The following is a 13184-nucleotide window of genomic DNA, read 5'->3' as shown; positions in this document are numbered from 1 at the left end:
CAGTGATAGTGTCCCACCAGACCAAGGAAGAAGCATTTCTCTCTTCTGGTCTGTGGTATAGGGCATGAATTTACCACATGGACTTTATCAGTGGTTTCATAAGGCTTCCTCCTACCCAATATCCTCAATAAGTCACTTCTATCATGGCCTACTAACCCTTGGCAGGGAAGTGACTACTACTCTTAGGTGACTGAGGTGGTCTTCCCACATGTGAACATAAGAACGGCCATACTAGGTCAGACCAAAGATCCATCTAGCCCAGTATCCTGTCTTCTGCCAGTGGCCAATGCCAGCTGCCCCAGAGAATGAACGGAACAGGTAATAATCATGTGATTCATCTCCTGTTGCCCATTCCCAGCTTCTGGCAACCAGAAGTTAGGGACTCCATCTCTGCCCATCCTGGCTAATAGCCATCGATGGACCTATCCTCCACAAACTTATCTAGTTCTTTTGTGAACCCTGTTAGTCTTGACTTTCACAACATCCTCTGGTAAGGAGTTCCACAGATTGACTGTGTGTTGTGTGAAAAAAATACTTCATTTTGTTTTAAACCTGCTGCTTATTACTTTCATTTGGTGACCCCTAGTTCATGTGTTATGAGTAAATAAAACTTCCTTATTTACTTTCTCCACACCAGTCATGATTTTATAGACCTCTATCATATCCTCTTCAGCTTGGAAAAGAGATGACTAAAAGTCCCAGTCTTATTAATCTCTCCTCATATGGAAGTTGTTCTATACCCCTAACGCTTTGTGTTGCCCTTTTCTGAACCTTTTCTAATTCCAATGTATCTTTTCGAGAGGGGGTGACCACATCTGCACACAGTATTCAAGATGTTGGTATACAATGGATTTATATAGAGACAATATATTTTCTTTATTATCTATCCCTTTCTTAATGATTCCCAATATTCTGTTCTGTGCGGTTACAAATTACAATGTCATCAAGGTAAGCTGCAGTGTATTGCTTTTAGGGTCAAAGGATTCAATTAATCAGGTCCTGGAAAGTTGCTGCAACCCCTTGCAGGCCAAATGTTTTTAAAGTTGGAAATAGCCAAAGGAGGTAGGAGTATGAAGACAGGGATCTGCCAATAGCCTTTTGTAAGATCCATCAAGCCAGGCCCAACAGCTCTTAACAGCTCATCCACCTGTGGCATTATGTAAGCATCAAGCTGTGGCGAACTGACCTTAAGAAAGTTGATACAGAATTGGAATGTGCCATCCGCTTTGGGGACTAGGACTATAACGCTCCTCCAGTCACTCTTGGACTCCACGCTGACCCCTATTCTCTGTATTGCCTGCACCTTTACTTAGACCATGTCCCACATCCTTTTGGGCAAGGGCTGAGAATTTTCTCTAATCAGTTGTCCTAGTGCCCTCTTCAGATGATGATGTATGACATACTATCATAGAATCATAGAATATCAGGGTTGGCAGGGACCTCAGGAGGTCATCTAGTCCAACCCCCTGCTCAAAAGCAGGACCCATCCCCAATTAAATCATCCCAGCCAGGGCTCTGTCATGGACTGTGTTCTCCATGAGCCTGGGGAGAATGTATCAAAGTCTTACATAAGAACGGTCATACTGGGTCACAGCAATGGTCCATCCAGTCCAGTATCCTGGCTTCCAACAGTGGCCAATGACAGGTGTGTCAGAAGGAATGAACAGAACAGTAGATCATCAAATGATCCATCCCCTGTCATCCGGTCCCAGCTTCTGTCAGTCTAGGGATACTCAGATCATGGTGTTGCATCCCTGCCCATCCTGGCTAATAGCCATTGATGGACCTGTCCTCCAGGAACTTATTTCTTTTTTTGAACCTGTTATAGATTTGGCCTTCACAACATCCCCTTGCAAAAAGAGGTCCACAGGTTGACTGCGTTGCGTGAAGTAGTACGTTCTGCCTGTTAATTTCATTGGGTGACCCCTAGTTCTTGTGTTACATGAAGGAGTAAACATTTTCTTATTCACTTTCTCCACATCAGTCAAGATTTTAATAGACCTCTAACACATTCCCCCCCCCCATCATCTTTTCCAAGCTGAATAGTCCCAATCTTTTTAATCTCTCCTCCTACAGAACCTGTTCCATACCCTCAACCATTTTCGTTGCTCTTCTATGTACCTTTTCCAATATATCTTTTTTGAGATGTGGCGACCAGATCTGCACACCGTGTACAAGATGTGAGTGGACCATGGATTTAGATAGAATAAGTCTGTCAATTAATTGCAGTTCTCACACAATTAACTAAAAAAATCAATTAAAGAATAATCCAGATTAATCGCCGTTTTAATCACACTTAAGCATAGAACACCAAGTGAAATGTATTAAATATTTTTGAATGTTTTTCTACATTTTCAAATATATTGATTTCAATTACAACACAGAATACAGTGTACAGTGCTCAGTTCATATTTCTGATTACTAATATTTGCACTCAAAATGGTAAGAGTCTTTCAATTCACCTCATACAAGTACATTAGTGCAATCTCTTTATTGTGGAAGTGCAACTTACAAATGTAGATTTTTTTTTTTGGTTACATACCTGCACTCAAAACAATGCATCTGAAGAAGTGGGTTTTTTACCCACAAAAGCTTATGCCCAAATAAATCCGTTAGTCTTTAATGTGTTACCGACTCCCCGTTGTTATTGTAAACAAGAAGCAAGCAGCATAACCTCCTACAAATGTAAGCAAACTTGTTTGTGTGAGCAATTGGCTGAACAAGAAGGACTGAGTGGACTTGTCAGCTCTAAAGTTTTACATTGTTTTATTTTTGAATGCAGGTTTGTTTTTTTACCTAGTTCTACATTTGTAAATTCAACTTTCATGATAAAGAGATTGCACTACAGTACTTGCAATGGAGGAATTGAAAAATACAGTTTTTTTATAGTGCAAATATTTGTAATAAAAAAACCAAGCACTGTACACTTCATATTGTTGTAATTGAAATCAATAGTTCAAAATTTAGAAAACATCCAAAAATATGTAACTAACAGTATTCTATTAACAGCACAATTAACCCACCCAGCAATATTGTTAACCTATCCAACTATACTCTCAGCCCAGCAGAAGCAGCTGTTCTATCTCGGGGCCTCTCCTTCTGCCCCTCCACCCCCACGAACATGATACAGTTCTGTGGTGACCTAGAATCCTATTTTCGACGTCTCCGACTCAAGGAATATTTCCAACACACCTCTGAACAACATACTAATCCACAGAAACCTCCCTACCAACACTACAAAAAGAAGGATTCTAGGTGGACTCCTCCTGAAGGTCGAGACAGCACACTGGTCTTCTACATAGAGTGCTTCCGCCAACGTGCACGGGCTGAAATTGTGGAAAAGCAGCATCACTTGCCCCACAACCTCAGCCGTGCAGAACACAATGCCATCCAAAGCCTCAGAAACAACTCTGACATCATAATCAAAAAGGATGACAAAGGAGGTGCTGTTGTCATCATGAATAGGTCGGAATATGAACAAGAGGCTGCTCGGCAGCTCTCCAACACCACTTTCTACAAGCCATTACCCTATGATCCCACTGAGAGTTACCAAAAGCAACTACAGCATTTGCTCAAGAAACTCCCTGAAAAAGCACAAGATCAAATCCGCACAGACACACCCCTGGAACCCCGACCTGGGATATTCTATCTACTACCCAAGATCCATAAACCTGGAAATCCTGGGCGCCCCATCATCTCAGGCTTTGGCACCCTGACAGCAGGATTGTCTGGCTATGTAGACTCCCTCCTCAGGCCCTACGCTACCAGCACTCCCAGCTACCTTCGAGGCACCACTGACTTCCTGAGGAAACTACAATCCATTGGTGATCTTCCTGATAACACCATCCTGGCCACTACAGATGTAGAAGCCCTCTGCATCAACATTCCACACAAAGATGGACTACAAGCCGTCAAGAACACTATCCCCGATAATGTCACGGCTAACCTGGTGGCTGAACTTTGTGACTTAGTCCTCACTCATAACTATTTTACATTTGAGGACAATGTATACCTTCAAATCAGCGGCACTGCTATGGGTACCCGCATGGCCCCACAGTATGCCAACATTTTTATGGCTGACTTAGAACAACGCCTCCTCAGCTCTCGTCCCCTAAAGCCCCTACTCTACTTGCGCTATATTGATGACATCTTCATCATCTGGACCCATGGAAAAGAAGCCCTTGAGGAATTCCACCATGATTTCAACAATTTCCATCCCACCATCAACCTCAGCGTGGTCCAGTCCACACAAGAGATCCACTTCCTGGACACTACAGTGCTAATAAACGATGGTCACATAAACACCACCCTATACCGGAAACCTACTGACCGCTATTCCTACCTACATGCCTCCAGCTTTCACCCTGACCACACCACACGATCCATTGTCTACAGCCAAGCTCTGCGATACAACTGCATTTGCTCCAACCCCTCAGACAGAGAAACACCTACAAGATCTCTATCAAGCTTTCTTACAACTACAATACCCACCTGCTGAAGTGAAGAAACAGATTGATAGAGCCAGAAGAGTTCCCAGAAGTCACCTACTACAGGACAGGCCTAACAAAGAAAATAACAGAACGCCACTAGCCATCACCTTCAGTCCCCCAACTAAAACCCCTCCAACGCATTATCAAGGATCTACAACCTATCCTGAAGGATGACCCAACACTCTCACAGATCTTGGGAGACAGGCCAGTCCTTGCTTACAGACAGCCCCCCAACCTGAAGTGAATACTTACCAGCAACCACATACCACACAACAGAACCACTAACCCAAGAACCTATCCTTGCAACAAAGCCCGTTGCCAACTGTGCCCACATATCTATTCAGGGGACACCATCACAAGGCCTAATAACATCAGCCACACTATCAGAGGCTCGTTCACCTGCACATCTACCAATGTGATCATCATGTGCAAGCAATGCCCCTCTGCCATGTACACTGGTCAAACTGGACAGTCTCTATGTAAAAGAATAAAGGGACACAAATCAGATGTCAAGAATTATAACATTCATAAACCAGTTGGAGAACACTTCAATCTCTCTGGTCACGCCATTACAGACATGAAAGTTGCGATATTACAACAGGAAAAACTTCAAATCCAGACTCCAGCGACAGACTGCTGAATTGGAATTCATTTACAAATTGGATACAATTAATTTAGGCTTGAATAGAGACTGGGAGTGGCTAAGTCATTATGCAAGGTAACCTATTTCCCCTTGTTTTTTCCTACACACCCCCCCCCCAGCCCCGGCGCTTCCTCAGACCTTCTTGTTAAACCCTGGATTTGTGCTGGAAATGGCCCACCTTGATTATCATACACATTGTAAGGAGAGTGATCACTTTAGATAAGCTATTACCAGCAGGAGAGTAGGGTGGGGGGAGAAAAAACCTTTTGTAATGATAATCACCCATTTTTTCATGGTTTGTGTGTATAAAAATGTCTTCTGTATTTTCCACAGTACGCATCCAATGAAGTGAGCTTTAGCTCACGAAAGCTTATGTTCAAATAAATTGGTTAGTCTCTTAGGTGCCACAAGTACTCCTTTCCTTTTTGCAGATACAGACTAACACGGCTGTTACTCTGAAACCTTTTAATCACTTGACAGCCCTAATATAGAGGCATTATGATATTTTCTGTCTTATTATCTACCCCTTTCCTAATGGTTCTGAACATTGTTACCTTTTTTGACTGCCACTGCACATTCAGTGGATGTTTTCAGAGAATTACCCCATGACTCCAAGATCTCTCTGAGTGGTAACAGCTAATTTAGACCCCATTATTTCATATGTATAGCTGGGATTATATTTTCCAACGTGCATTACTTTGCATTTACCACCATTGAATTTCATCTGCCATTTTGTTGCCCAGTCACCCAGTTTTGTGAGATCCCTTTGTAACTCTTCGCTGTCAGCGTTGGCCTTAACTATCTTGAGTAATTTTTTATTGTCTGCAAACTTTGCCCCCTCGTTGTTTACCCCTTTTTCCAGATGATTTAACAGCACTGGTTCCAGCCTCCCATCTGTTTGCTCCATTGCCACTAGCCTGCAGTTTCTCCAAGCAGGATCTAGAGATTACCTCCATGAGACAGGGCTCCACTGAGGATCAGACCCTAGAGTTAAGTCTGTGAGTACATATCAAAACCTGACTGGCATAGCTAGAAAAGCTGCCACCACAACCAGTAGGGGCACAACATTCAGGGCTGGGGTAAACATTCATCACTAAGGTCCCCAAACTTCTTTAGTTCACCACCCGGTTTCACTGGATCCCATTGGTTATGGTTCTTCCTGTGCCTGTGAGACTCACAATGTGCTGTGTCCTCTTGTGCTGAGCTGGTGGAAGGAATGTCCAGTTTCTTGGACCTGGAGGAAGCCATGCTTATTGGACTGCTTCCTAATCTCCCAACTGGGTGCTACCATGGGGGTGGGTCTGCCAGCCAGAGTCAGATGTAGCAACAGGAGACACATTCCTCACTGAATCAGGCTGATGTCTGGGCGAGGGGTTCCCTGGCCTGGGTCCGAATGCCATCTCCATGAAATACTTCCAGAGACAAAGTGCTCAGCCTTCTCAGGTACATCTGGGGAAGGACTGGTAAATACCGCACCTAGTTGACAGAGAAGAATCATGGACAGGAGGCAGAGAGTTTGAAGCCTGGAGTTCTGGCCATAGTCTGGTACCTGAACAGTGGTACAAGTAAACTCCCTGAAGTCTTCTCTAACTCGCTGTTAAAAAACTAGTTACTGCTATAACAAGGGGGGAAAAACAACACTACTACACCTACAGTTAAAACCATTTATAACTGTAATCAGAAACAAGGACACTGAAGGTTCTGATCCAGACCATGTGCTGGTGAGAAGAGACTGGAGATGTGGTTCCCCCATCATCGCCTTGATGGAAGCACAAGGCAAGTCAGGGTGCATGCACAGATCAACTAACACTTTAAAATTCTCTGACCCCAGGTACAGGGTGCGCATGCGTAAACCGCAATGGAGTACAATAGGCACCATCACTCAAAGAAAAAACTTGTCTCCTTTTGCTCTTCCTCATCTTTCTCTCCCCATCAGTTTGGTTTCTCTTTGGTTTTATCCAAATGAGTTTGCATCAACTTAAAGCTGTGGTTTCTTTTAAAACTGATTTGGTTAAATCAGTCCTAAACTAGAATGAGTGTCCACACAGGTTACAGTGGTACGGCTTAAACAGATTCCTAATCAACAGAAGCAAGCCTACTGTAAACTAAAAATAGCATCCACACAGCCTTTTGCACCTGTTTTATGTCATTTCAGTTAAACTGACATGACCCCCTTGCACGGATGAGCCCTTAGCTGGAAATGAGGAGCACCTCTGCAACATGACAAGCCAACTCTCCACATGCTCCAGCAGACCAGGGCCAAAATTTACTTTTACTGCCTGTAACGGGTACCTAAGTTACAAAAAAGTATAGTAACACTGCTGCTTTTGGAGAGTTGAAATGCTACTCCATCACCTTTTGCAGTACTGCAGCATATTAATAAAATTATTAAAGTAGGGGTCAAAAACAAGAAAAACTACCCTGTTAGACACCCGTGGTGCCTTCAACTCAGCACATAAAAGGGTGTGTTTGGTTACCTAGGTCAACTGTATCCATCCCTACACTTATATCATGCTCTTCACTGTACTTGATAAACAATCCTCAGCACCCCGGACAACTAGTTACTCCTGGAAAAGAGAAATGTTAGCAACTTGCCTAAATCCACACACCGTGTCAGTGACAGAGATGGGATAGGAGTGCAAGAGATCTTGACTCCCAGACCTTGCCCACATCTACGAAACCTTGAAGCCTCCTTAACTACACGGTGGTTGCGTAATTAACACACACTAGCTGTTGACATGCCAACTTACACCCAGAGAGAAAATACTTTTAGAGTAATGCTAATTTCCTAGCATTTGAAGGAGAACACCACCATTCTCACTTCAATTTTTCCATTTATGCTGCCTGTAGTCCTAAATCAGATTCAGCTGAAACATAAAGCTTCTGGAGGCCTTTTTAAGAGAATTTTATTTTTGAGTGGTTCTTACAAAGATTGTTGCAATATGAAAGTCATTTGTTTGATAGAAATATCAAGCTGTCTTGTCAAACACACTGAAGTAACCCAAAAATATATTTCAGAGCTCACAGAGCTTAAAAAGAGCAAAGATTATATGCAACCAGACAAAACATATTTCTGCATTTTCTACTTATTCTTAGGCTTTGCTGAGTATCATTAAACTGTGCACACTACCTGTATTCAATTCAACTTTTCTCTGGAAATGCAGGGAGTGTTTTGTTTGGAACCCTAGACACACCTCACACAGTATTTACAAAGAAACTTTTACAGATACATCAATCAAAAGTTGCCATCAAGAAATAAAACGCTTGAATCCTCCCATTCTTATCAACTGTTCAGCATAAAACAAGCTGTGTAGCTGACCAAAACCAGCTCCTTCGGTAGCCTTTTGAATTCTCCATTTATACAAAACACTAAATATGTCCCTTCATAAATTCTATCGGATATTGACCTTTAACAGAGCACCTATATTTAGTGAAATGTAAAATGTAATTACTGCATTAAAAGAAAGGCTTGTGAAACATTAAAAATGTCATTATGTCCCATCTGCCTTTTACAGAAAATTCGTTTCTATGAGCTACTTCTCAGTTCCTACAGAACACCTTAGTAAATGTACAAGAATTACAAGGCAGAACAATAAGTCAACAGCTTTGTACACAGTGGGAATGCTAGTTAGGGAGAATGAGCACACTGCATTCCTGCTTACTCAGTTTATATTTTTTAAAGGTAACGGGAAGTGTACACAAAATGACATTAAACCCTTTCCTTTAGTTTTATCTAAATAAAAGATAACTCAATTTTCCTCCAAAAAATAGTTATATACAAAAATGATGAAATCCATCTTCATCGTCGAACAGGAACCAGTAGCTGGGTCGCAGTCATGGAATCAGGAAAAAGATTGTGGTATGTTGGAAGAGGTACATACGCTGCTGTAATCATTTTACCTAATCAAAAGATAAAAAGATGTTTTTAATGTCTTAGTCTATAATGAGAACTCAGGTCTTTAAGCAGCCTTTACTCACCTGCAAACCACCTTCCATGCAATGCATTGACAGCTGCAATGGCAGCAGCGATTGAAGGGCATTTGACGTACACATTGCCCTAAAATAAAAAACAGTGTTAGTCTCTGAGGTGGGTGACAACTTCCCCCCCTAATTACATTGGTTTTTCACATTGTATGTTTGAAGGAACCTCCCCCACACACCTACTGGAGAACTAGCAACATCAGTGTCAGCAGGGATATTCTTAATTCTTGGGAAAAAATGGTTACCCACCTTTTTTGTAACTGCTGTTCTTAGAGATTAATTGCTCATGTCCATTACATTCTAGGTGTGTGCGCGCCCATGTGCACAGTTGTCAGACACTCTTACCTTAGCAGTATCCATAGGGTCGGCCGTGGCGCCCTCTGGTGTGCCACATTCACGCATTGGTATATCAGGCGCCGGCAGTCGTCCCTTCTTGCCAGCAACTCTGACAGAAGGGCAGGAGGGTGGGGAATGGAATGAACATGAGCAACACATCTCGAAGAATGACAGTTACAAAAAAGGTGAGTAACCGTTTTTTCTTCAAGTGCTTGCTCATGTCGATTCCATTCTAGGTGACTTAAGCAGTATCTATGGAAGTGGGCTTGGAGTTCACGGTCTTGCAGCTTGCAGCACCGTTCTACCAAAGCCAGCATCATCTCAAGCTTGTTGGGTAAGCGTGTAGTGAGATGTGAACGTGTGAATGGATGACCAGGGAGCGGTCCTGCAGATATCTTGAATGGTCACTTGGACCAGGAAGGCCGCTGACAAGGCCTGCGCTCTAGTTGAGTGAGCAGTGACAATCGCCAGCAGAGGCACCTGTGCCTGAGCATAGCAGAAACGGATGTACGCGGTGATCCAAGATGAAATTCTCTGGGTGGACACCCGGACAACCTTTCATCCTATCTGCCACCATGACAAACTGAGTCAACTTGCAAAATGGAAACCAACAAAAGGAAGTATTTCTTCACACAATGCACAGTCAACCTGTGGAACACTCTGCCAGAGGATGTTGTGAAGGCCAAAACTATAATAGGGTTAAAAAAAACTAGATAAATTCATAGAAGATAGGTCCATCAATGGCTATTAGCCAGGATGGGCAAGGATGGTGTCCCTAGCCTCTGTTTGCCAGAAGCTGGGAATGAGCGACAGAGAACGGATCACTTGATGATTACCTGTTCATTCCCTCTGGGGCACCTGGCATTGGCCACTGTCAGAATACAGGATTCTGGACTAGATGGACCTTTGGTCTGACATAGTTTGGCCATTCTTAAGTTCTTATCGTTTGGTCCTTTCGATGTAGAAGGCTAGCATACTCCTGACATCCAGGGACTGCAACCTACACTCCTCATCAGACTTATGAGATCTGGCCAGGGGCATCAGGGACGACACTGACAGGTCCATAAGCGTGTTGAACCAGTGCTGGTGACGCAAAGACAGGGAAATCAGAATGGTCTTGGTCTTGTCCTGCTTGACCTTCATGAGGATCTTGTGGAGCAGCAGCACCTGTGGGAAAGCATACATCAGAGCCCCGGACCACAGGAGTAGAAAGGTGCCGGACAGGGAGTCCCTGTCCATCTCCAGGAACAAGCAGAACAGATGGCACTTCCTGTTCTGGCAAGCCACAAACAGGTCCGCACCTGGGGAGACCGCCACTTCTGGGAGATCTGGTTGACCACATTGGGATGGAGAGACCACTCGTGGCGAGATGAGAAGATTCTGTTGAGGTGATCCGCCAAAACATTCCTGGTTCTGGGCAGGTGCACTTCCCTACATGCTGCACATAAATCCCAGAGCCAGGGGGCTTCCTGGCAAAGGGCTGATGACCCGGCTCTGCCTTGTTTGTTGATATAAAACATTGTGGCGGTGTTGTCAGTCATGACTTGGACCACCTTGCCTTGCAACTGGAACCAAAAGCCTGGTGAACTGCCCAGAGCTCCCTGACATCTACGTGGAGGGAACAGTGGACCCTTGACCAGTGGCCTTGTATACTCAGCCCTCCTAGGTGGCCTCCCCATCCTAGTTCCGAGGCATCGGACACCAGAGCGAACGACGGGGCTGCGAAGGAAACTCCTTGCAAGACGGATGCTGGGTCCAGTCTCCATGCCAGAGATGCCCGAACGTGGTCCAGCACCTTGATTACCAAGTCCAGGTTTTGCCTCTTGCGGATGTAGACTGACGTCAACCACGCCTGCAGCGGGCGGAGATGGATCTGGGCATGGCGGACCACGTAAGTATAGGCTGCCATATGACCTAACAACTTGAGGCAGGTGTGGGCGGTGGTGAGCCTATTATCCCCTCACATGGGAGATTACATCCGACATAGCTCAGAAGCGGGACTCTGGAAGAAATGCCCTTGCCCACGTGGAGTCAAGAACCACCCCGATGAACTCTATCAATTGCACTGGTACAAGGGTTGACTTCTTCCGTTCACTAACGGGCCCAAGTTGCAGCACGTGGCTCGCACCAGATCAAGGCTGCTCTGCATGTGATCCCATGATCTGCCCTTGATAAGCCAATCAAGATAAGGATAGACCTGGACCACCTGGCATCTCAGGTAAGCGGCTACTAGGACCATGCATTTTGTAAAGACCCACGGGGCCAAAGACAGGCCAGAAGGGAGCACTGTAAACTGGAAATGGTGCTGGCCCACCATGAAGCGAAGGAACTACCTGTGTCCTGAGAAGACAGAGATATGGAAATAAGTGTCCCTCAAGTCAAGAACAGCATACCAGTCTCCCAAATCTAGGGAAGGAATGATGGAGGCCAGGGATATCATGTGAAATTTCAACTTCTTGAGGTATTAAACGGTTGCAGATCCAGAATGGGACATAGGCTCCCCCCACCCCCTTTGCCCTTATTTCCTGATCCAGAAGGCAGTGGGAGTAGAACCCTTCCCCCCCACTCAGTTCCTAGGTTCCTCCCCCCCAGTTGCAATAGGTTGTTTTCCTCCTGAACAAGGAATTCTTGTGAGAAGTGTCCCTGAAGAGGGACGGAGGAGGGGGGGGCTGAAAATTGGAGGGCACTGACTGATGACACGATGTCTAACACCCAATGGTCCGAGATGACCCTCGACCCAAATGGAAGGGACAGAAACAGTTGAAGTAAAGATGGCAGATCCGGGGAGCTGACTGGTGCATTGCTCTTGAGCGCTCCCTCAAAATGACCACTTCTGGCCTCTGTGGTGTCTTGCTGGGCCAGGCTGCACCAGAGAGGGAGGATGAAGGGTGGCAGCAACTAAACCAGTGTCCCTTCTCCTTGCAAGTCCCTGCCGAGGCTGCCACTGCCCTGGTGACGGGAGTAGCTGGAATGGCTGCAGTGCAGACTGAAGAGTATGCACCCCCAGTGAGCGGAGGGTGGCCCCAGCGTCCTCTAGACCGCGCAGTCTTGTGTCCATTTAGTCAAAAAACAGGCCAACTCCAACAAACGGGAGGTCCTGAATAAAGGCCTGCATCTCCTGGGACAGTTCACCATAGCCTCTAACTCTTGGGCCGCCTCCTGGACATAAAGTCCTTAAACTTGAGGAGGGAGTTCCACAAATTAAAATTATAAGGCCTCAAAAGGGCCTGGTGGTTTGCCACCCGGAACTAGGAGATTAGCCATGGAATAAATTGCGTGTCCAAAAAGGTCCAGTCTTTTGGCCTCCTTATGTTTGGGGGTGGAACTGGCCAGCCCCTGGTTGTCCTTTTCGTTGCCTGCGGACACAACTAATGACTGTGGGCGGATGTTTAAGTATTCAAATCCCTTTGCGGGGACAAAATGCTTCATTTCTGCCCTCTTGGAAGTGGGCGGGAATGAGAACGGGGTATGCCAGATGGTCTTAGGAATATTCAGGACCCCTTTGTGCACCAGGAGTGCGACACAAGCAGTAGTGGACGCGGAGACCACAATGAATAATGTGTCTAATTGCTCTGCCATTTCCTCCGCCTTGAGGCCCAAGTTGGTGGCCACCCGGCAGAGCACTGCTTGATGCTCTCTGAAGTCACCTGGTGGGCTAGCCCAGAAAGGCCCGGCCACTGCCTCGTCCAGAAAGGAGGATGACTGGACTACCTGGGGAGGGCCCAAGATGTCTT

General features: G+C 45.2%; 1 protein-coding gene across 3 annotated transcripts in view; it reads right to left on the bottom strand.

Moving 5' to 3' along the window:
- Nucleotides 1–8022: 8022 nt before the first annotated feature.
- The window catches only part of RBM39 (RNA binding motif protein 39), a 48101-nt gene continuing 42939 nt past the window's right edge, over nt 8023–13184 (bottom strand). For all 3 annotated transcript variants that reach the window (XM_077832549.1, XM_077832548.1, XM_077832551.1), the window contains 2 exons: nt 9112–9190; nt 8023–9033 (listed from right to left, as the gene is read on the bottom strand). In XM_077832549.1, coding sequence (XP_077688675.1) covers nt 8933–9033; nt 9112–9190 — 180 coding nt within the window. In that variant the 3' untranslated portion in view covers nt 8023–8932. The remainder of the gene's footprint in view (nt 9034–9111; nt 9191–13184) is intronic.

The sequence above is a fragment of the Eretmochelys imbricata genome, chromosome 13 (assembly GCF_965152235.1).
Source record: "Eretmochelys imbricata isolate rEreImb1 chromosome 13, rEreImb1.hap1, whole genome shotgun sequence".
Classification (NCBI taxonomy): domain Eukaryota; kingdom Metazoa; phylum Chordata; order Testudines; family Cheloniidae; genus Eretmochelys; species Eretmochelys imbricata.
The sequence above is the reverse complement of the archived record's forward strand: the minus strand, read 5'-3'. Positions and strand labels throughout refer to the sequence as shown.